This window comes from Sminthopsis crassicaudata, chromosome 5, assembly GCF_048593235.1.
Source record: "Sminthopsis crassicaudata isolate SCR6 chromosome 5, ASM4859323v1, whole genome shotgun sequence".
NCBI classification, from domain to species: Eukaryota; Metazoa; Chordata; class Mammalia; order Dasyuromorphia; family Dasyuridae; genus Sminthopsis; species Sminthopsis crassicaudata.
Genome location: NC_133621.1, coordinates 281,897,162 through 281,919,806, shown reverse-complemented (window position 1 = coordinate 281,919,806; position 22,645 = coordinate 281,897,162). Strand labels below are relative to the sequence as shown.

General features: G+C 36.6%; 1 protein-coding gene across 2 annotated transcripts in view; it reads left to right on the top strand.

Moving 5' to 3' along the window:
• LOC141544764 (nuclear receptor subfamily 2 group C member 1) overlaps positions 1 to 22,645 on the top strand; it is a 266,102-nt gene that overhangs the window by 94,634 nt on the left and 148,823 nt on the right. For both annotated transcript variants that reach the window (XM_074271280.1, XM_074271281.1), the window contains exons 6-8: positions 15,338 to 15,489; positions 16,842 to 16,998; positions 22,361 to 22,448. In XM_074271280.1, the coding sequence (XP_074127381.1) occupies positions 15,338 to 15,489; positions 16,842 to 16,998; positions 22,361 to 22,448 (397 nt within the window). The remainder of the gene's footprint in view (positions 1 to 15,337; positions 15,490 to 16,841; positions 16,999 to 22,360; positions 22,449 to 22,645) is intronic.

Sequence of the window (22,645 nt, the reverse complement as noted above, 5' to 3'; positions counted from 1 at the left end):
TAGCTTTTGGAAACAGTTAAACAGCAAAGAGCAAAACATCCCCCATTTAGACCTGAATGGCTGGAGGCTATTTGTGTATACATGAATTATTGTCTTCACAATACAGGGGGAGGGGATGCACTCAGGGGTTGGTTTGAGAGATGCCTGAAAGATTTTAAAAGCCAGCCATCATCTTGCCTGCTTGTCAGTTGTTATTCTTCCATTTCATTGACCCTCAGAAAGGGTAAAAAAGCGACTTGGCTCAGGGAGTTGATCATAAGAGGACTTGAAAATTAGCTCCTTTGTGGCCCATAGGCAGTAACAGCTGCCACAAGCTAATGGACCTTGGGTGGAAAGATGGCCTTGGGTGCACAAACACAAATATTCTCCCGTCACCCTCTGTCCATGCTCTATTAGATTTAAAGGGAAAAGGAATTATAGGAGAGCCTTCTTTGGATCATATTGAGGCTTAAGGTAGACTGAATTAAAAACAAAACTCCATATCTTATAGCTCAGATTTCTTTAAACCATATTGAGGCCTAAGGTATTCTGAGTTAAGGACAAAATTTCTTATCTTGGATTATAATTTAGAATGGGCTAGCAGTAATCCAGAGCTATCAAAGTAGGCACATCATACCTGTATAATTGTTGCTTAATAAATGTTTATTGATTGATTGAACATGGTTGAACTATTCAGTTATTGGTTTAGTACTGTATAGAGCAATTTGGCTTAGAGAAACAACCCGATTCTTTTTAATATTTATTCTTGCCTTAATACAAGACTTAAAGTTAAGCTGTATTCCAGTGGGTTTTTTTTTTTTTTTTTCTATTTTTAATCTGCCAATTTAGACATTCTGGGTTGTCAGATCTGTTTCACTCTAAGGGGATGATAAAATTCATAGCCCTGGCAGCTCATATAATTGAAAATTTTATGAAGCATAACCTTATTTTGTGAGTTAAAATTGCAGTAGGTGTAAGATTGTTGTCTTCTGGAAATCCAGATTTAATAAATGCCTCTGTAGAAGTTCTTTAGATATCTATCAAGTGTTAGACTTTGGAACTGCCAAGACCTGGTTTATATCCCACCCCAGATACTTAATAATTGGATGAACTTGGGCAAATCTTAACTAGTGGGCCTCAAGTTTCTTTATGTGTAAAATCAAAGAATTTAAGGCATTGGCCTCTAGATTCAGCTCATATTTTGATGGGCATGTCAGTTAAGATATTTGTGGTCTGTAAGACAAAGATATTTTCTGTGAAATCAGAGCTATTTTCATGTGATGATAACATCTTTGTCTTGTGACCTGCCATAACTTCTCTTTCTTTTGCCCTATACAGACTTCCTAATAGATTAATATGATATAAAGTCCTTGAGGGCAAGGATTCTGATTCACTTCTGTATTCCCAGCATCTAACTTGGTGCCTGTCACAGCAGGTACTTAATTGATGCTTGTTGACCGATAGATGTCACTGCCATGCTAAGAAATCTTTAGCGGTTCTTCCTATATTTTTTTCCCAAAGAAAATTTGGATATATTAACTTGGATTTCTTAGTTTAAACCCTCCATGGTGTTTCCTTTATCTCCTTTTCTTTCTTTCTTTTTATTGTAGCTTTTTATTTTCAAAACTTATGCAAGGATAATTTTTCAACATTGATTCTTGCAAAACCTCCTTTTCTAGTTCAATTTCTCCTGACTTGTTTTCTTATTCTTAAAGCACCAGGTAAATTGGACTATCCATCAGCAAAGCTACAAAGCTGCTAAGTCATGCTGCAGTGAATAGAGCACGGGGCCTACAATTGGGAGGACCTGAGTTCAAAACTAGCCTCAGATACTTATTAGCCATGGCAAGTCACTTAACCTCAGATTGCTTCAATTTCTTCATCTATAAAATGAGATAACAGTATCTTACCTCCTTGTTCTGTTGTGAGGATCAACTAAATTAATATGCATACAAGTGCTTTGTAAACCTTAAAATCCTACCTCTGCCTATATCTTCTTATAATCATTTATGTACATGCCTCATCTTCCTTATTGGAATGAGTAGGCTCTTTTAGGCCAGCGTCATATATTTCTTATTCACCCTCTACCCTTATCATATACATAGGCAGATTATATTAGATTGGTCATATGCACCTTTTAAAATGTGGCAGTTATACAAAGTTCATAGGATTCAGAGGAACTTTAGAAATTTTAGTAGAATTCTAAATTTAAAGTTAGTGTTTTTCAGCAGTGTTTGATGCTCTGTGACCCCATTTGAGTAGACATCTTGGAGTTTGCCATTTCCTTTTCCAACTCATTCTACAGATGAAGAAACTGAGACAAAGCTAAGGTCACACCACTAGTAAGAATCTATAACTAGATTTGAACTTAGGAAGTTTAATGAGTCTTCTTGACTTTGGGTCCAGCTCTCTATTCCCTATGGTGCTACTTAGTTGTCATGTTCATTTTATAGTCAAGGAAATTTAAGTCAGAGATTCCATGACTTGTCCAATGTCACATGAAGTTGGATTTGAACCAAGGTCTTCCTGACTTTAGGTGATACTTAGATCTATCAAGATGGCCATAGAGGCCTTAATGTCTAAATCTCTCATCTTACTATGAGGAAATTTAGACTCCCATTGGTAAAGAACTTGCTGAATTTGAAACCTTTAGAACCCAAACTCCAAATCCAGTGAATTTTATACTATACCATGACAAGAGAATCAAACTTGTTACTTCTCAAAGATATTGTATTACCAATCAGATTTAATAAATAGAAACTACCCAAATGGCTCTATGATTTCATTGATTTAGTGATACAAATGGGCATTCCTCTATATCTCCTCCTCCTCTGCCATTCCTGTCCTCATCCCGCTAAAACTTTTCTAAAGGGTATCTACTCAACATACCAGTCATTACTGAAAACTCAAACCTAGTTGGCTTGTCCACCAATTCAATTTCTCCACCCATTAAACATTTCCTTGATGAGATCCTGGACTGCTGTTTTTCTTTTAAGTTTCTATTGATTTTATGCTTCAGAATACTCAGACCCACAGTTCCCTTCTCCATTGTTGTCTTTGTTACACTTTATTTTTAATTTTTGGTTATACATGTATATGTATTTTTTACATATTTCCATATGAATCATGTTAGGAGAGAAAAATCAGAACAAAAGGGAAACATGAGAAAAAAAAAAACCCACAAAAGAAAAAAGAAGTGAACACAACACCTGTTGATTTATATTCAGTCTCCATAGTTTTTCTTCTGGATGTGAATGGCATTTTCCATCCAGAGTTTGAGATTGCCTTGCATACTGAACTGCTGAGAAGAACCAAGTCTATCATAGTTTTTCATCATATAGTCTTGTGGTTGCTGTAAACAATGTTTTCCTAGTTCTGCTTGTTTCATTCAGCATCACTTCATGTAAATCTTTCCAGGCCTTTTTAAAATCAGCCTTTTCATCATATTTTTTTAATAGAACAATACTTACTTTTATATACCATAACGTATTCAGCCATTCTCCAATTGATGGGCATCTCCAGTTCTTTGTCATCACAGAAAGAGCTGCTACAAACTTTTTTTTTTTTTTTTTTTTTTTTGCACATGTGGGTCCTTTTCCCTCTTTTATGATTTCTTTGGGATACAGACCTAATAGTGTTTGCTACACTTTAAAAAAAAGATTCTTTAGAGACTGTTATCCTTTTCTCGTTGCCAAGAAGTAAAAATAGTAGCACATGATTTGGGGGGAGGGTAGAAAACATTTTATTCATTATAGCAAAATGTTGCTTGGTTGCACAAACACTAACATTTCTCCTTCATCCCCCTTCTATGCTCTCTTATACTCATAGTCTCCCATCCATAGATATCTCCCAACAATACATTAAAAGGTAATTTAGAATTTATATGTGACATCAGAAATAATTTTCTGATGACTATCAGACAAGTATAAAAACTATAATGTAGTTGAATCAAATTCAAAAAATAATCAAAAAATCTTCTAGGTTTATTGACTATCAGTTAGATTTCAGTGGATGCATTGTACATTCCTGAAACATTGTAGAACCTCCTGAATTTGTAATGACTCTGGTGATGGTCTGACTATCCACATGGGAAAACTAAGTGGATGATTAATGTCTCTTGCCCAGATTATGACATGTGCTTGGATGGATAATTTATAGAATTTTTCCATCAGTATGAATATTTGAGACAGCCAGTGTAGATACTGATGGAGATGAATTGAGTCCAGAACGATCTGGTAGCAGATTTGGAACTGTATGACCCTTCAGGAAATAATATTGCTCTTTTATTGATCCTAAGGTTCTTTGAAAAAAATTGTCTCATCTTTTAATTTTTCTAATTTTTTTAAGTCAGTGAGAATCTGTTTTTTCTCCCTTCCATCTTTCCCTATTCCCGGTTGAGAAAGCAAGAAAAGCAAAATCTCTATTATAAATATTTATAATCGAGGAAAACAAATTCTTACATTGGCAACATCCAAAACAAAAACATCTCATTAATTATCTTGCTATCAGAAAAGACTTATTTTAAAAAAATTAATATATATGTTCTAAAATTTTTTGTTATGAAATTATATCTGTGCTTGCCCATTGATTCCAAATCATGATATTCTTTGAAGTCCCAGTGCTTCTTAATTTCTATTCTTCTAATCTTTGCCTTTACTGTTATTGAAAATAATGTACATACACATATATATTTAAATATCTTGTATTTTTGAGACCAGTATAGCATTCCTTTTAGAGTCTCTTAAACCATTAGTCATGGATGCTGTTGGTGATCTTTTGAAATCTATACATTTTTTCTCAAAATGATATTTTTCTATAAATGAAGAAAATGCAAAATTTTAATTTTTAGTAAAAATAAAAATGTCATTTTCTTCCACATCCAAAATTAGACCACTTGAAATCAGCCCCTCTTTTAATTGAAGTTTATGCTTTGATTTTAAATTGCCCTTCCTCATCCTTCATGTCCCTCTATTTCAAAGAACAACTTGTAAGTAGTACTTTTTTTCACATGGGAAGTTGCCCTTATTGAATGGAGCTCATTGTACTGAGTGTTTGGTTTTGTTATTTTATTAGGGGTTTCCACTTCTGGTTTGGCTCTTTTTGTATATGATGTCCTTACGAGCATGTGCCCAAGAACTTTTAACACCCAAGCCCCTGGAGATCTTATACCTTAAATGGATATTCATGTGGCCACTGGAATTTTCCTTTTTAAAAAGTAATAATGCCTTAGAAGTTGCTTTTTAACACATCAGCTTGACAGTTTTCATTCTTTGTTGGATGTTGTGTTAAGGGCTTCCTTCTGTATTTCTGCTTTCTCCTCCCCCACTCCCCCCAATACCCTCTAATTGCTGCTCAGGCTGATCTGAGAGAGAATTGTCCTGAATCTGACACACCCTGGCATTGTGAGCAGGAGCAAGTAAATTAGCCTTTCAGCAGCCCTGCAATTTTCTAGATCTTTTTAAGTTGAAGTTCTGGTGGCAGAAGGTTCCTCATCTGAGACATTCCGCGTGCTGAGGTCCAAACCACACCCCTCCAAAACAAACAAACAAAAAAACTCAAGCCAACCCCTAAAACAGGCTGGTGATGATCACTGCTGTCTATGTCATTGCTGCTCATGTTAACTGCAATAAACCTCTTCCATTAAATTGTAAGTTTCTTGAGGGCATGGCCATGCATAGCTGTGTTATCTCCTGTCTCTGTCTCTCTTCCTGTTTCTCTTTGTCACTGTCTGTCTCTCTCTTTGTCCCTTTCCACTCTGTCTGTTTTTCTCTATGTTTCCCTGTCTCAGTTTCTGTCTCTCTTTCTTTGTATTTCTGTCTGTCAGTCTGTCTCAATTTATATTTATAACCCCAGTTCTTAACACAAGGACTGGCATATGATAGGAACTTAATAAAGTTCATTGACTGACTCTCCTATTACAGTTTGTTTCTACTCTTCCATTTCATAGGTGATTCTTGAAATTAAAAACTTCTGTAGACCATTTGGTACAACTTTTAAATTCACAGTTGAAATGATTGGTCAAGTGACTTGAAATTTGAGAAAAGAACCTGCTTTCATCAGTCCCTTGAAAGAAACAAGGGACATCAGCAGACTGAGCTGGAAGAAGGAAAAAAAGTCTTCATAACAATGGAAGTGGTGGGGTGTTTTCATTCTCTGACTTTGGTCTGTCTTTGTGGATTGTCTTAGAGTCTGTGACATCAAAAATCAAAGAATTCTTTAAGTTAACAAGAACAGGGATAGTTTAGGGACTGGGTATGTGATTGCATCAGTATAGAGATCTTATGCCAGGTTTGGTTTGTGGTTTTAGAAGGTGGTCTGGCACACTAATTGCTTGAGTAACTGTGGCTTTGTCCACAATAATACACTGCTTTTTGTCATCTGTAAATAGGAAGAATTTTGCTTCTGATTGATCTGAACTTTAATTTATTCTTGTCTTACTACACAGCATGGCAGACTGTAGAACTCGCCATGGCATTAGATCAGGATTCAAGTGCTTTCTGTGTGACTCTGGGCAAATCATCTAATTTTTTAATGTCCCAGAGTAACTTTCTTAAAATAAAAAAAATGAAGAATATTTACTGATCTGAATTGGTGGACAGAGTTTTCTCACTGGAAATTTGTCAGTGCAGTGAAATCACAGATCTAGTTAAAAAACAACAACTCATGGCTATTGTTGTTACAGAGGACTGAAATGAGAGTACAAGGTGTCTGATCAGACCATGCAAGCTTGGAATGTTTACCACAGTTTGGCACAAAGTCCTTTGTTCTTGAACAGAACCAAAATGACGTCACTATGGTACGGTCAAGGTACACTATACCTGGCTATGACCTGGTTGGACACAAAGTCCATGTGAACATTTGAGAGTGATTCTCTAAATTTGCATGTCTTCTGTTTCTGTTGAGCTACTTCAATTCTGTATTGCTTATAGTGTACAACACCTTTAATGAGGGCATGCAATACTGGGCAATTCTATGCCAATGTCTCCCATGACTCATAATAAGTTTGTTTCTTAAAGCATATTATAATGAGGATGTATTTAATGTTCTTTGCAAAAAGTTGTACATAAATGTTCATTTATTCGGTCATGCCCAAGTGTGATCCCATGGACAAAATCCATGAGATTTGCTTGGCATATATACTGGAGTATTTGACTTTTCCTTTTCCACTGTGTCCCCATTGTACAGATGAGGAATTGAGAGAAATAGGGGTTAAGTGAGTTGCCCAGGGACACATAGCTAATAAGAATCTGAATCTGGATTTTGAGTCAGATCTTCCCAACTCTACACTTTGTGCTTTAACCTCTGCACTACCTAACTGCTCCATATATTAGCAAATCAAATAATGACCAATGAAGAATATTTTTGCTTTACCCCTAACCTTACTGGAAAGACTTCTAGTATTTTTTCTTTTCATTTTTAATTATTAATAATGCTACCTTTTGGCTTTAAATAATTTTCTGTTTAGGCAAAGTACATTTTTTTTATTATGCTTTATAGTCAATCAACTTTTATTAAGCATTTACTATGTGTCAGGTACTGTAGATTGAACAAGAGGCAGAAGACAGTCCATGTACTCCTTTAGTTTAAAATCTAATGTGGGAGACAACAAGTAAATATATGCAAAGCAGTGAAGATAGGAAATAATTAGCAGAGGGATGACACTAGAATTAATCTTATAACGATAGTGACAACAAAAATAGTAACTGAGTATTTATGGTATTTTAAAGTTTGCAGTTTACAAATGTTATTTGGTCCTCATAGTAATTCTGGGAGGGTGGGTACTATTATTATTCAAGTTTTACAAATAAGAAGTGTCATGGCTACTAAATGTCTACAGAACACTTGAATTCAAATCTTCCTGACCACCTGTGCAGTGGTCCTATTCACTGCTATTTTGCCACTACTATAGTTAATTCTGTTAAAGGCTAATTGTTCATAGAATTCCTTCAGGGAAAAAGAGAGAAAATATTTTCATTACAATATTCTTCTTATTTACTCTTCCCAAAAAACTGTGAATTGAATGAGATGGTCTTTATAAAGTGCCTTGTGGTCTTTGCTATAAAAATATCCTCTGCTGTTGTTGTTAGTTTCTTTGGTTTCTGCATCTTTAAAATTCCTTCTAGGTCTCAACAGCTGCTTTATTGTTGCAAAGTATGTAGAATATTACTAAGACCTAGACTGGACCTCGGCAATCTCTATCTCTGTTCCTAAGTCCATTTGGTCTTTGTAATTCCCTAGGTCATTATTGTGTGTGTTGTTAAGTTAATGCCCTGGTGTCAGGAAGCCCTGTCAATACAGCTGGTGATGGAGTCAGAAATCTCTCAGTGGCACTCCACATAGAAAACATGACCCCCATGAGTTAGACCATCTGTTTGGAGATTCCAGCCTTCATTCACTCCATTGCTTTTATTTCTATTGATTTAGGTTAGATCCTTTGTAGACAATGAAAGTAAGAAAGTAGTTGGTCTTTTTCTTTTTCTTTAAGTTATATTGATGAGAATAATATCAGCTATATGTGTGTATGTATAAAATGCCTATATCCATATACATACACACATATGTATGCACATAATTTTTTTTCCTTTTTTGCTTTTTCTGCTGAGGCAATTGGGGTTAAGTGACTTGCCCAAGGTCACACAGTTAGAAAAATGTTAAGTGTCTGAGATCATATTTTGAACTCAGGACTTCCTGACTTCAGAACTGGTTCTCTATCCACTGCACCGCCTAGCTGGCTTTACACATGTATCTTTACACGCATCCTTTCCACATAGGAGGCCTTAGAGGTATGGCATTCTACTGATCTGGAAAATCCATGTAAAAGTTTTTGATTCTCTCTTCATACCGGAGAAGTCTAATTTTTTTTTTTTTTTTTTTTTTTGCATAGGAGATAAACATTATTAGAAGATAAAGCATGTTGAAATATAATATATATAATATATAATAATACAAGACCATACATACATTTAATGCATTTGATGCATTCCTACTTAAACTTTCTGGGTTGTCTGCTGACCTTTACATGTATTCTGTGACTTCCGCAAAACTCCCCCCAAATTCCCATTTAATTTCTTAATACAATCCATGATATATTATTTGTTGTAATGTGAAAGGGATAACTGTACACATATGCATATCTATACATATCTACTTATATATACATACACATACAAACATGTACATGTGTAAACATATCTCCTCAATTACATTCTCCAACTCTATTATAGAATCCTTGATTCCATTCCTTTCTTTCTCACTAATGTCCTCCATAGTTACTAAACTGATGCCCCTGAAACATGTCACTGTGTGCCTTGGCCAGGAATCTAAAAGTTTTTTTTTTTTTTTTTTTTTTCTTCCTGAGCTGGGATTAAGTGACTTGCCCAGGGTCACACAGCTAGGAAGTGTTAAGTGTCTGAGACAAGATTTGAACTCGGGTCCTCCTGAATTCAGGGTTGGTGCTCTATCCACTGCATCACCTAGCTGCCCCCTCTAAAAGTTATTTAGGAAATCTTCACTTTAGCAATTAACTTCTGTCCACAATTACCATGCTCACATTAACCTTTCCAGGCATTTTCATCTGGTACCCTCTTCAAGAACTCTCAGGATCAATCATCCTGACCACACATCTCTGTCTGCCTCTTGAATCTCCCTTCAAGTAAATCTAGCTTTCTGGAAAGCATAGCATGCTCACCATTCCTAATGATGCCTTTCCTAATGTTCTCTGTCAGTAGCATTCTATCTCTAATAATAATGATGATTGATGATGATAAAAAATAAAAGCTAGTATTTACATAACCCCTTAAATTTGCAAAGAATTTATAAATTTGAATCTTTTCTGATCTTCACAATCACATAGTAGGTCAGTCAATCTATAAGCATTAAGTACCTTTCATTATATTTATTAAGTATCTACTATTAAGTAACTATTATTAAGTACCTACTATGTGCTGAGCTCTGGAGGTGCTGTCTCAATTTTCATTGAGCAAAGATGGGAAGTGGATTGCCATTGTGTGATTGAGACAGAATATGAACTCAGACATCCCTTAGTACTCTGTCCTTTTTGTCATCACACTATATAGGGAAGATTCTAGCATTTAAGGTGATTGGAAAAGGCCATCCATAAGAGATGGCATCTAAGCTCAAGAGGTAAAATTGATGAGGGAAAATATTTTCATCATGGGGGCAAATCCAGACAAAGATACAGCTACAGGAGACAAGTAGACTAATATGGCTAGAATATTGAGTGTATAGAAAGGAGTATAAGATTCCCCATTTCCCCCCTTCCCTCCTTTGTTAAGTCACCAGCAGTGCCTCCTTCAGGTAGGATTAATGAGTGAGAGTCCCAACATCTTGTGTCCCACCATCTAGGGAGGCCATGATGGTCAAAGTTAGAGTTTCTCCATAAAGGTAACCTTATCTCTAACCTTCAAAGTCCCCTCACTTTTCTCAGATTTATCTGGACCATTAGCACTTATAAAAGGGGTAAGTCTTATGTTACAGTCCTGGTTTTCATAAAATGATGCCTATTAGTCACTCGGATGGTAGGAATGAGATACTTTTGTGGGGGGAAGGATTTAGAGATAGGTGGGATGTTGTTAGCTGCGGAAACAAGCTACATCTGACTCCTAGCCAAGACTTCTCACTTTTAAATTGGGCTGAGCCTTCTGGAGTCAAGTGCTTGCTTTGAATCCTTAACATTTTAGCTTCTAAAATCTAAATTATATGGGGCACAGCTGGAGAAGATGTGTTACCTCTTTTTGCATCATCTTAGTGAACTCAAGCCCTAAACTGTGTCCTGGAGGGTGGGCGGCACCTGCAAACACACATTTTTATTCTGAAGTGACTCGCCATAGATCTTATCAGGAATTTAGCCTGAGACATCCATCTGCTCAGAGCTACTGCCTTCATTCAGAGGCAGGCATTTATTTTGACTAAACCAACTTTTTCCCATTCCTGCCACACATCCCTTTGAGGGAGGCAGGCCATATGGTCCGAGGAGTCTGGCAAAAGCTGTTCACCATAAGGATTTCAAATTCTTTAGCAGCTGAAGTCTGTGGCCACTGTCACAGCTGAGGAAATACTTTCCAGCTGGGGAAAAATGTTCCCTTACTGCCAAGTGAATAGTGTATCTATCACTTAAATTTCTAGAAGATGGGACCTTCTTGCCTTGGTGAGAAAGCAGCTTTTACACCTAAGTTCTGTGTGCCACTCAATTCTTGAGACACTATCATATTAAAAGACACCTCCGTAGAATTAATGTAGATTACAAAATATCATAGGGTACAGGGGAACAATGGGATGCAGTGGAAAGCCTTTGGGGCTTGCACTCAGAAAGACCTTGACACTACTTAGATGACTCTAGATAAGTCATTAGCTTTCCCAAAGTGCAGTGTCTTCTGTTTACCTACTAAGTGTACTCCTTCAGATTTTCTGTCACACCCCTCTTGTATGTATTGTTTTCTTCCATTGGACTGGACACTCGCTAAGGGCAGGAGCTCCCTTTTCCATATTTGCAAACCCAGTGCTTAGCATAATGGCTGGTGTTTAATAATATTTACTGATTGAGTTGTGAAATGGTGAAAATACCTGTTTTGTGGGAAAGAAGAGTTTACCATAATTGTGAATTGTTGAGTGGAATATCATTTTTCTTTTTTTTTTTTTCCTATTAAATTTATTTATTTTTAATACACATTGCTTTATGAATTACTTTGAGAGAGAAACATCAGAGCAAAAAGTGAATGTAACATGTGTTGATTTACATTCTGTCTCCTTAGTTCTTTTTCTGGATGCAGATGGCATTTTCTGTCTTGATTTGGGTTACTGGAATGTCATTTTCTTGAAGGGAGACTCTATATTTTTAATCTTTTTTATCATTAATGCTTATTAATCAGATATTTATTAGGCATCTACTATGTGCTGGCTAGCTAGATGGTGCAATGGATAGCATACTGGACCTGGAGTCAGGGAGACTCAGCTTCCAATTAAAAATGAACCACCTGTGCTTTCTAGCTATGTGACCTAAGCCACTCAGTCTCATTGGTCTCAGTTTCCTCATCTGAAAAATGAAAGAAAGAAATGGCAAACCACTCCAGTGTCTTTATCAATAAAAGTCCCATTGGGATCACAAAGAGTCGAAGATTACTGAAAAAAACAGGTGTACAACAGTATCCTGTACCAAGAACTATTTTGGGGACAACAAAAGACAAAAGCAGTATAGTCTCTGTCCTTTGGGAGCTTTTAATCAATTGGGGAGATCAATAAGAACCCATAGAAATAAGCAAAATATATGGTGTTTGGGGAATTAGGATTAGAAGGGGACAAGGAAAGACCTCATATAGGAAGTAGAATTTCAACTGAGCTTTGAAAAAAGCTAGAAATCATAAAGAGCAGTAGTGAGGACTGAGTGCATAACAAGCATAGTGGGTAGTCAGTGCAAAGTGGGAGGTGGGAAACGGGATCCTGTGCAAGAGGAACAGCTAGTAAATGGGCAAGATTTGAAGCTGGGTCTTCTTTATTCCATGCCCTCCCTTTCTCCTCCTAAGAGCCTGCTTTTTTTGTTTTGAGGGCTTTTCTTTGGACATAGCTCATGTAGAGATTTATTTTGCTTAACTGGGCTTATTTGTCATAAGAGTTTTGTTTTTATTTTATTTTTCAGCAGGAGGGAGCAGGGAGGAAAAATAGGTTAAATGAAAAAAAAAAAACAACCTAAATTTAAAAAATAAACTTGAGCATTTTTTAGTGTTTTAGAACATTTCCTGTTTAGGTCTTTTTTTAAAGCATTTGTTTACATGCCCTAAGAAAAGTGCTTTTTGAACAGTGAGGTATTCTCTAACTTCAGTGAATAATGGCAGGAAGTAAAACCATTTTTAGTTTATTGGGAAACCCTCCTAATTGGACAGCCAATTGTATTTGCTGTCCAAAGTAAGTTCTTACAGATTGGGAGTCTTGATAGGATCTAACCATTCTCCTACATCTGTTTTTTGGAACGTTTGGCTTTCTGAAATAGACTTTAACTAAATTTTCATGTCTGGCCCTTACAAGAATTTGTCAACTCTTATTTTAGGTAATAATTGCTAACAGTAGAATTGTCCTTTGTAAGCATGGGATTATGAAAGTAATAGGACTGATGGATATAAGCCACAAATCATAGGTTGACAGTTGAATTAAGTGCTTCTCTGGCAATTGCTACCTGTAAGATTTCTATTCAGTCAGATTACCCTGTCATTAGATATAATGTCCTGTCTTAAAAATGCAGCATTTGGCCTTGGAGGTGACTTGTATCATAAGAGCACAGAATTTAGAGTCACCAAACCTGGGTGCAGATTTTTTTCTTCTAACACTTGTATGACTTCGGCTCATCATCACCATCACCACTATCATCACTCAGGGTCATAGGTCATAGATAATAAATGGAGCCACTGTCTGCTCTAAAAATGATATATGAATGCTATATCACGGGAGGAGGGTAGTATTTAGACCTCTTATTTTATTTGTGTACACCTCTCTTCACCAATATGAGGGACCCACCTGTAGCTTACAGAAGTTACTTGAAGCTGTGAAAAGTGAAATTACTTGCTTAAAGTCACCCAATCTGAATGTATCCCAGGTGAAAAATGAAAACAGGACTTCCTGACTCTTCCTCTAATCTTACTACACACTACCCATCCTGATGCTTATAGATATACATTTTTATACTATCCTTCTTATAGATTGTATTCTATAAAACATAATAATAATTGTAATTGAAGCTACTACACCTATTGTTAGTATGTTGTCTGTTTTTACAAGAGTAAAGTTGGATAATGTTGATTTATTCTGAACATTCTTATTACGTTTCTTTTTTTTTCTGCCTCTGAAAAAAACTCATCTTTATTATAGATTGGATCTGGGTTTTCTGTCAAAATCCTAGAATTTTGTTTTTAAAGGACTTGGAAGGTTTTGTTTTTTAAACATTTGGAAAAATAAAGGCTTTGGGTACATACCCAACATCTGTTATCCAAGAACCACTTAGGATAATCTTAGAGAAAAGCTTGGTGCCAGAAAGTGGAGGGGTTTTTTGGGGGTTTTTTTGGGGGGGTTCCTGTTCTATCTCACAAAAAACACCTAATAAGGCTTAAGGAAGGGAGTGTGGTCTTTATAAATAGAAGAGATTCTCATGCCATCAAATCTTTGACCCTCTCTTTATTGGTATGAATGGTACCTCTACCAGTGCAAATCACAATCTCTCTCCATGCCTCTGTAGGTGGTTTTCAGTTTCTGTCGCCAAAGAAATGGCACCTTGCTGTCCAAGCTTGGATACGGGAAGACCTGAATTCAAATCCCACCTCAGATACTTCCTATAGCAATGTGATATTGACTTAACTTTGTATCCCTCAGTTTCCCCATCTGTAAAATGATTAGAGAAGGAAATGGTGAACCATTCTAGTATTTTGACCAAGAAAACCCCAAATGGGGTCACAAAGAGTTAAACATGACTGCAAGTACTTAATAAAAACAATAAAAGTAGCATTTATTTCTCAGGGTTATTGTGGACATTTTAAAAATGACTTGCCTGAGGTCACATAACTACTATGTGTCAGAAATGGCACTTGAATCCAGACCTTCTAATATCCTTCACCTGTATGAATCAACAACTCATTCATAACTTAAACTCTCAAAGAGCCGTCTTGAGCACTGTCTTGAGGGTGTGTCAGAGGCAGAATTAGAACCTAGCACTTCCTTGCTGATTGTCTAGTCACCTTACTCACACTGTATTTGTTACTGTTTAAGTGCTATGAAGTTCCATTGGGTTCTTTATAGAGGTATGTCAACTGGAAAGTTGTGATTCATTTGGAACCCAAATGAAAAATTCCATAAAGGTGTAAGATTGATTGTTGAGCAGAAATGCCAATTAGCAGAACATTGTTCCTTCAAACTAATAACACTAGACAGACTCCATTCACTCCCCTTGCTTTTCTGTCTTTAAATGGGTAGGGATTGTCTTATTCAAAATCTGTGTTACAGTGGTTCTTAAAGGCATTCTAACCCTTTCAAGTGGAATAAAGCCTAAATAATGGAATTCAGTCATCAAAACCTAGTTCTCTGACTTGCGTGTCTCTCTGGCCCTAACTTTAATTTGTAAATAACAATAAGCAATAAATAGTCTCCCTTTCAGCACTAGCTCTGTAGTTTTACATCTCTAATATTGTTTTCTGTCTGAAGCCTTGCAGAGAACTCTAGTTGGCTTCAGGAAAACAGATAGTGAGGAGGAGGAAGCGTGCCACTTGGCTGTGCCATTTGTATTATTCCATTGGGCCCTACTCTGTTTTCCACTTATGAGTAAATATATGAATTTTTTTTCTTCTCTTCTGAACTCTGGCAGGATTTCCGGGATGCAGTAGCCCAGGCCTCCAGGCAGCTTGGAAAGCCAGTGATTGAAGACAGAATCCTGAATCAGATCCTGTACTACTTGCCTCAGCTCTATGAACTCAATCGAGATCTTCTGAAAGAATTGGAAGAAAGGATGCTGAACTGGTAAGATAAAAAAAGCAGAAAGCTAAACAAGACCTAGTGTTGGTTTGTAATGTGAACGTCTGAGATCACAATGAATGTGATCTATTTTTTTTTAAATTTTGTTTAAATTAAATTTTTATGTTATTAATTCTCTCTTCTCTTTCCCGCACCACTCTTTTGAAAAAGGAAAAAACTATCTGTTACAAATATGAGAAAATGACTTTCTCAGTTGACAAAATCCAATTAAAATAACTCTCAAACTGCCCCCTATATGGATCACCTTTCTTTCCTTCAGGTGGGGCTGGTAGCATGTTTCATTGAACCCTCTGGATTGTTACTAATCATTGCATTGATCAGATCTCTACTCCGATCTACTTTCAGAGCCCACTCTGAAAGACTTGTTTCTTTTTATAATAGCAGTGTTATTATATAAATTGGTTCTGCTCACTTCATTTAGCATCAATTCATATCAGTCTTCCCAAGTTTCTCTGAAATGGTCCCCTTCATTGTTATTTAGGGATCCAAAAGATTTTCACCAGTGACTTCTAGCTTTGATCATTGAGAAGTTTTTAAGTGCCTACTCTGTGCCAGGTATTGTAACTGTACTAAGCACTAGGTACAAATGTGCACAAACTATATACAGGATAAAGAAGAAATAGTTAACTGAGTGAGGGCAATTCCAATTCTGCATCGATATCTGCTTTGAGTTATTAATTTTCCATGATATAGTGAAAAGAATAATGGATTAGAAGTCAGAATGAGTTCTCCTATGCTTACTGTGTGGGCACTTAGAGAAGTCATTGAACTATTGGGTTTCAGGTATCCTCCTCTGAAAATTAGGGTGTTAGACTAGATGAACTATGATGGAGGGCATTGGGAATATAAATCATTGGTCATTTAATAATTTGTTAACCTTAAGTTGTATTGATTCAGATGATCAGGACCAATCAGAACTATTGCTTGGCTTTAAGTTAAAGTTTTGAAGGATGATATTGAAGGTGATTAGATAACAGTAGAATTAGAGGTTGCAACATGCCCCAATAGAATGAGCTTTAGGGTTGCAGTCAAAGGGCCTGGGTCAAGTGCTGACTTTATTAACTGTGTGATAATAGGTCAATTAACATCCCACTTAAAATGAGTGTATGGGACCAGATAATTTTTGTAAACCATAAAAGACTGTAAGTGCTTTTATTTGTTATTATGATTAAGTATTATTATTATTATTATTAGTCTTCTCTTTGAAATTGCATTTTGTTTTCCTCTAAAATCCTATAATAAAATGCCATGAAATATTTTATGAATGAATTCAGTAGTTTCATGTTGGAACCCACATTAACATGTGTTTGTTTTCTGGGCTATCTCTTTTCATTTAGGATTGAGCAGCAGAGAATAGCTGATATATTTGTAAAGAAGGGGCCATACCTAAAAATGTATTCCACGTATATAAAAGAATTTGACAAGAATGTAGCTCTTCTGGATGAGCAGTGTAAGAAGAATCCGAACTTTGCTTCAGTGGTTAAAGATTTTGAGGTATACCTAACATCAGAGATATCTTTTATAAATATATTTTATTTTATTATTTTCTTCCTCTTCCTTCTCTCTTTCTCTCTCTCCCTCTCTCCCTCCCTCCCTCTCTTTTTCCCTTTTTCCCCTCTATGACTCTATCCTTCCCTCTCCTTTTCTCCTTCCATGTCTCCTTTCCTCTCTGTGCCTGTCTGTCTCTCTTCTCCTTCCCCTTCTGTCTCTGTCACACACACCTCCCTTAAAAAAAGGTAAGCCAGTAAACAAAACCTAATACAAACAGCACGTGCATTACACTGTAGGCTGAATTCAGAGAAATACCAAGAAAAGGATTATGTGAACTAGTTCAAAGTGAAATAAGCAGAGTCAAGAAAACAATATACCCAATGACCACCTCAACATAATCAAACATAAACAGAATATTGCAAAATCATACATATAACCAGAATGGCTCCAAAGTAAGAGCTGTAAGAAAATACTTTTCCCTACTCCATTGCAGGTGTTCACATTTCAGGGGCAAGACTCAACAGCTATGTAATATTTCATAAAAATGTCAAATTTTTTCTATGTGTTGATCAATTTTGCTGACTTCCCCTCCCCCTTTTATTCTTTTTCTTTAAAAAAAAAATCCAAACAAAAAAACAAACAACAGTTCTTTGTTTAAAAAAGAGAGAGAAAGATCTGGTAGAGCCTACAAAGACAAATCCTGGCAATTTAAAAACACTACCGGAATAAAATAAAAATCTGTTTTAAAAAGTGCTTTCCTCTTAGTGTAAAAGTTCTCTACTGAGAGGAGAGAGATATATTTCATCATGAGTTCTTTGGAATCAAAATGAGATATTCTGTTTCATCTGATTTCTGGTGTTTCCTTGTATTATTTTTAAAGTCATGATACATAACTGTCAAGGTCCGGGCTAGCTCCTCTGGAGGGCTCAGAGTAAGTCCTTGTCAGGATAAGCAAAAGTCCTTGCCCCACATTGTGGACGCCAAACTGCCGATCGCTCTCTGGGAGATCTGCTGTCTCAACTCCATCTCTCGGCCAGGTTCTACCTGTAGAGCCGCCAACTCTGACCTAGAGTAGAGACTCCTCCTCCTCCAGAGTGTCACCCTCTTTTATCCTCCCAGAGAATGGGCATGGGATGACGCATGGGCTTGTGGGAAAATTACTTCTACCAGTGAACTTGCTCCTTTTAAACATTAAGCTCCTCCCCAGAAATTCAAAGGGGTAAAACTCCTAGTAAAGACCAGAACTAGAGAATTGTTAAGTACTGACTTAGCACTTAGTAAGAACCTAAAATCTCATTATCTCATTAGCACTTAGTAAGAATCTAACACTAACTGCTGTTTTGACTCCACTTCCTTGCTTTGCACCCAGTCATAAAGTCTTCCCATGATTCTCTAAATTTCACATATTCATCATTTCTTAAATTGCAATGTTATTTCATTAGCTAGAGTGAAAGCACTTATTAAGGGTTTACTGTGTCAGTAATTTCTTATTATTCCCCTACTATGTGCTAGGCACTGCACTAATAAAAAGATTCAAAAGACAGTGTTTGCCCCATTGTTATTGTCCTTCGTTTTCGAAGATGACCAAAATGACATACCTGTGTTAGAATCGAGTTATAGTGTGTCTGACTGTGGCTGATCAGATCAATATCAGCTTGGAATCCTCTATCACAAGTTGGGCGCAGTCTATGTGAACATTTGGGGCAGCTTCTCTTAACTTTGTACATTTTGCATTTTGTTTGGGCGGTTTTCATTCTGCTTTACTCATGGAGTATAGACGAGGGCACACCATGCTGAGCAGTCTTGTGCCAGTGTCTCCCATGTCATACATTTGATTCTAAGTTCTTAAGAGAGACCTTGAGAGTTCTTTGTATTGCTTTTTAGGACCACCTTGTGAGCATTGCCCTGTGTGAGTTCTCCCTAGGAGTTCTACTTATGGAGAACTCTGCCTTCAAAGAGTTTAGAGTATGATGAAACTATTTCAGGCACATTATATTCAAAGGTGCCTTTTAAAAATTTTTTTCTTAAACACTGTGGAATTCAGAATAGTAGACATCACTTATTTTTCCTGTTAACTCTTTTGTTTTTAGTTTTTAAAAAATTAATTCTACATATACTTACTTACATTCATTCTTTGTAAGCCCAGATCCTATCAAAGTGCTCTGCATGCAGTAGACAATTAATAAATAACTTTTGATTCATCTCTGCTAGTAGCTTCCTTCTTCCCCCCCCCTCCCCTTTCCCCCCCAGGCTGGGTTTAAGTGACTTGCCCAGAGTCACACAGCCAGGAAGTGTTAAGTGTCTGAGACCAGATTTGAATTCGGGTCCTAAATTCAGGGCTGGTGCTCTATCCACTGCGCCACCTAGCTGCTCCAACTTCCTTTTTTTTTTTTTTTTTAAAAGATTTTATTTATTTATTTTTTTATAAGGGTAAGTAATACATCATTATAACATATTTCTATGTCCACACATATTTGGATCTGCCTTCATTCTTCAAATATTTAATATGGGGATGCCAATTCAGTTGACTAGTTTTAAAGTAACATGCCATTTGAGAGTTAAGTTGAGTTTTTTCTGTCAGAGAGCCCAGTTAAGAGACTTTTGGTACTTCAAAGGAGATGGTAAGAGCCATGGCTTTTGTGACAAGGTTGGATGGGAGACATGTTGAGGAGGTAAAAACAGCAAGATTTGATGATTGATTAGATGGGTGGGGTGAGGAATAGTGAGAAGTTAGAGGCAATGAATCCAAGAGACTAGAAGAGGGATGGCCCTTTCCATATGGATAGAGAAGTTCGAAAGAGGAATGGGTTTGGAGAAAAAAGATAGAGTTCTGTTTCTGCCATGGTGTCTCTAGGATAGCCAATTTGAAATGCCCAATATATAATTGATGATGTGAGCCTAAAGCTCCAGAGAGACATGTTAATTAAACCTATGGAAGTTGGAATTATTATTCATTAAAAGAGCAAAGGATATCAATTCTAGGAGAGGTTTTTGGAGAATCCCCACAGTTAGGACATATGATATGGTTAATCAACTAACAAAAGAGACAGACAGGAGACTGTCAGGCAGGAGAAGAACCAGGAGTAAGTCATATCATGAAAGTCCAGAGACGAGGGGGGAAGTAATCAACTTTGTATATTGTAGCAGAGGAAGCAAGAAAGGTGAGGAGCAAAATATATGTGTGATATATATATATATATCAGATTCCAAAGTCAGTTGCACATTGTTCTATTTGAATAGAATCTTTTCATTTAAGTGAGAAATTAAGGTGAGAGATGAAGAAATGGAATGCAGTGAATATAGGTTTTTTGGGTTTGTTTTAAGATTTTTCCTGAAAAAGGGAGGAGAAATATCTAGGATATTATGGTAAAATGCTTTCAGGTTTTCCTTCCTCTAGTAAAAATCCATTTTTGTGTTTCAATTTGATAGCTCTTTTCCTGTTTCACATTTTAAATCTCAAATGGGAATTTTCAACTTTGCAAATAGAAATGCAAAGATTTTAAAGTCTTAACATGCTGCTGATTTTTTGGACTACTGTGTAAAAAAGCTTTACATGTGAAGACAATTTCTCATTCTTCCTCCCCTTCCCCCAATTTCCCACCCCTTCAAATTTGTCTCCTTTAAAAATAGAGAGTTGATTTTGATTACTGCAAAAAATCTTGATTCAGATTTCAACACTACCAAATGACCTCTTCTGTGGCCCTGAGATTGTTAGCTTCTCGATTACTCAATTTCCTCAGTGGTGAAATCAGTTCATTGTTGGCAGGATTCCTTTCCCCAGTTTAAACAGCTTGGATAAAAGGTACTATACTTTTTAAAAAATATGTAATGTTTTTATATTACATTATTATAATTAAAGCCTCAACAACCACAGATATGAGAGGTAGCATGGAAAAGGAGATTGGAATCAAAAACACCTGGGTTCAGATTTCTGGGCCTGAATTTCTGTAAAATGCGGAAATTGGACTAGCTAATTTCTATCCCCTTCTGGCCCTAAATCTGATCTGTAGATAGTTATGGATTGCATGACATTTATTCCTTGTTTTTGTCCCTCTCCTCTCTCAAGGGCCAAGTCAGTTGTTTCTTCCATTAAGCTTCTTTGACATTTCTCTTTCCTCACAGCTTTCATTGTATTTGCCGTTTATTCAGCCTTCTTCTATGCCCACTTTGCCTTTTATTTTTTTTTTTTTAAACTGGCATTTCTCTCTCTCTGCTAAATTGTAAACTGTCTGAGAAAAGGTGTTCTTGTCATAGTGCCCACTACATAGAATGGTGTCTCATCACAGCAAAGCTGTGTGGATAAGAGGTCTCTATGGTCTGGGGAAATCTAATTTAAAAAAAATTTTAAAATGCTTTTTTTTTTTTTTTTTTTTTTTTTTTAAGAAAAGGGAAGCCAACTAACCATTTAACCATTCAAATAATTTAAGGCAGTTCATGAAACATTAATTTCATTTTGACTTTTTTTTTTTTTTTAATCATCCTGCCAACAAAATTATTCTAGTTGTTTTCTTATATTAGGGGTGAGATTTTGTAGCCATTCTCCCAAGTGATATCTTTCATGTTTGTGGGTAACTAGCCAATCTGCAAGGCTACTTTTAGAGTCTTATGTAATTTTGGCATACCTTTTCCCTTCATTATTTGAATGGTTGGGACCATAGATTTTGTATTAGATGGGATTCCATCTAGTCTAACCTCCTTCATCTAACTTATGGATTCTATTGTTAGAAATACATCCTGAGAGTTTTAGCAAGAACAAGTAGTTTATCCTAGGACATTTTTATGGCAGAAATAGGGAAGAATAAAGATGGATCCCTTATCTTTCCATAAATGTAAAATGTGCAGAGCTTAAATGACCCTATTTGTAAAATTAAGTACAGACTCTAAAGTTCCTGAATCCTGATTTCTTGGGTTACCTTGTGCTTGGAGAGATATTTATGCTCTTGGAGTAATTTGCATTTGGAGGAAGTGAGTCAAGGGATCACAAGAAACACAAAAAGGCTGCATAAAGTTATCTGAAATGTTGTGGTTGACTTGGAAGGTCCTTTTTTTCTTGCAAAAAGGAGATGATCAAAAAACTCAGAGACCAACCCCCTTCATCCTCCAGTTTGGCTCAGTGAGTGGAGACGCCCACATTCCCTTAGAAATGGGGCATATGTGGGAAGGATCAGGCTGAGCCACCCATCTGGCCTCCACTTAGCTCTATTAGAGTAACAGCTGTTCCTTAAAATAAAAACATGTCCACAAGTTCGTAAGCGGATGCCCTGGCTGGAGCTGCAGGCCATTTAAAAAGTTCAACTTCTCTCCTTTTCCCATCTGGTTCCTTTAGCAATTGGTTGATGCTTATCTTGGTTGGCTTTCTTTACAGATGAGCCCGAGGTGTGCTAACCTGGCCATAAAGCATTACCTGCTCAAGCCTGTGCAGAGGATCCCCCAGTATAGGCTGCTCCTCACAGGTACCATTCATGCCTTCTCCCACCTTTCCCTGCTGCCTCCCTATCCCTCTTAATCATAGTGCCTTCCCTCTCTCTTTACTATCTTCTGTTAAACTTGTATTTAATTTGTTTGAGTATAACTGCTTCTTTCACCCATTAAGTTGTAAGCTCCTTGAGGGCAGGGACTTCTATTGCTGCTTTTTGTACCCTTAGAACTT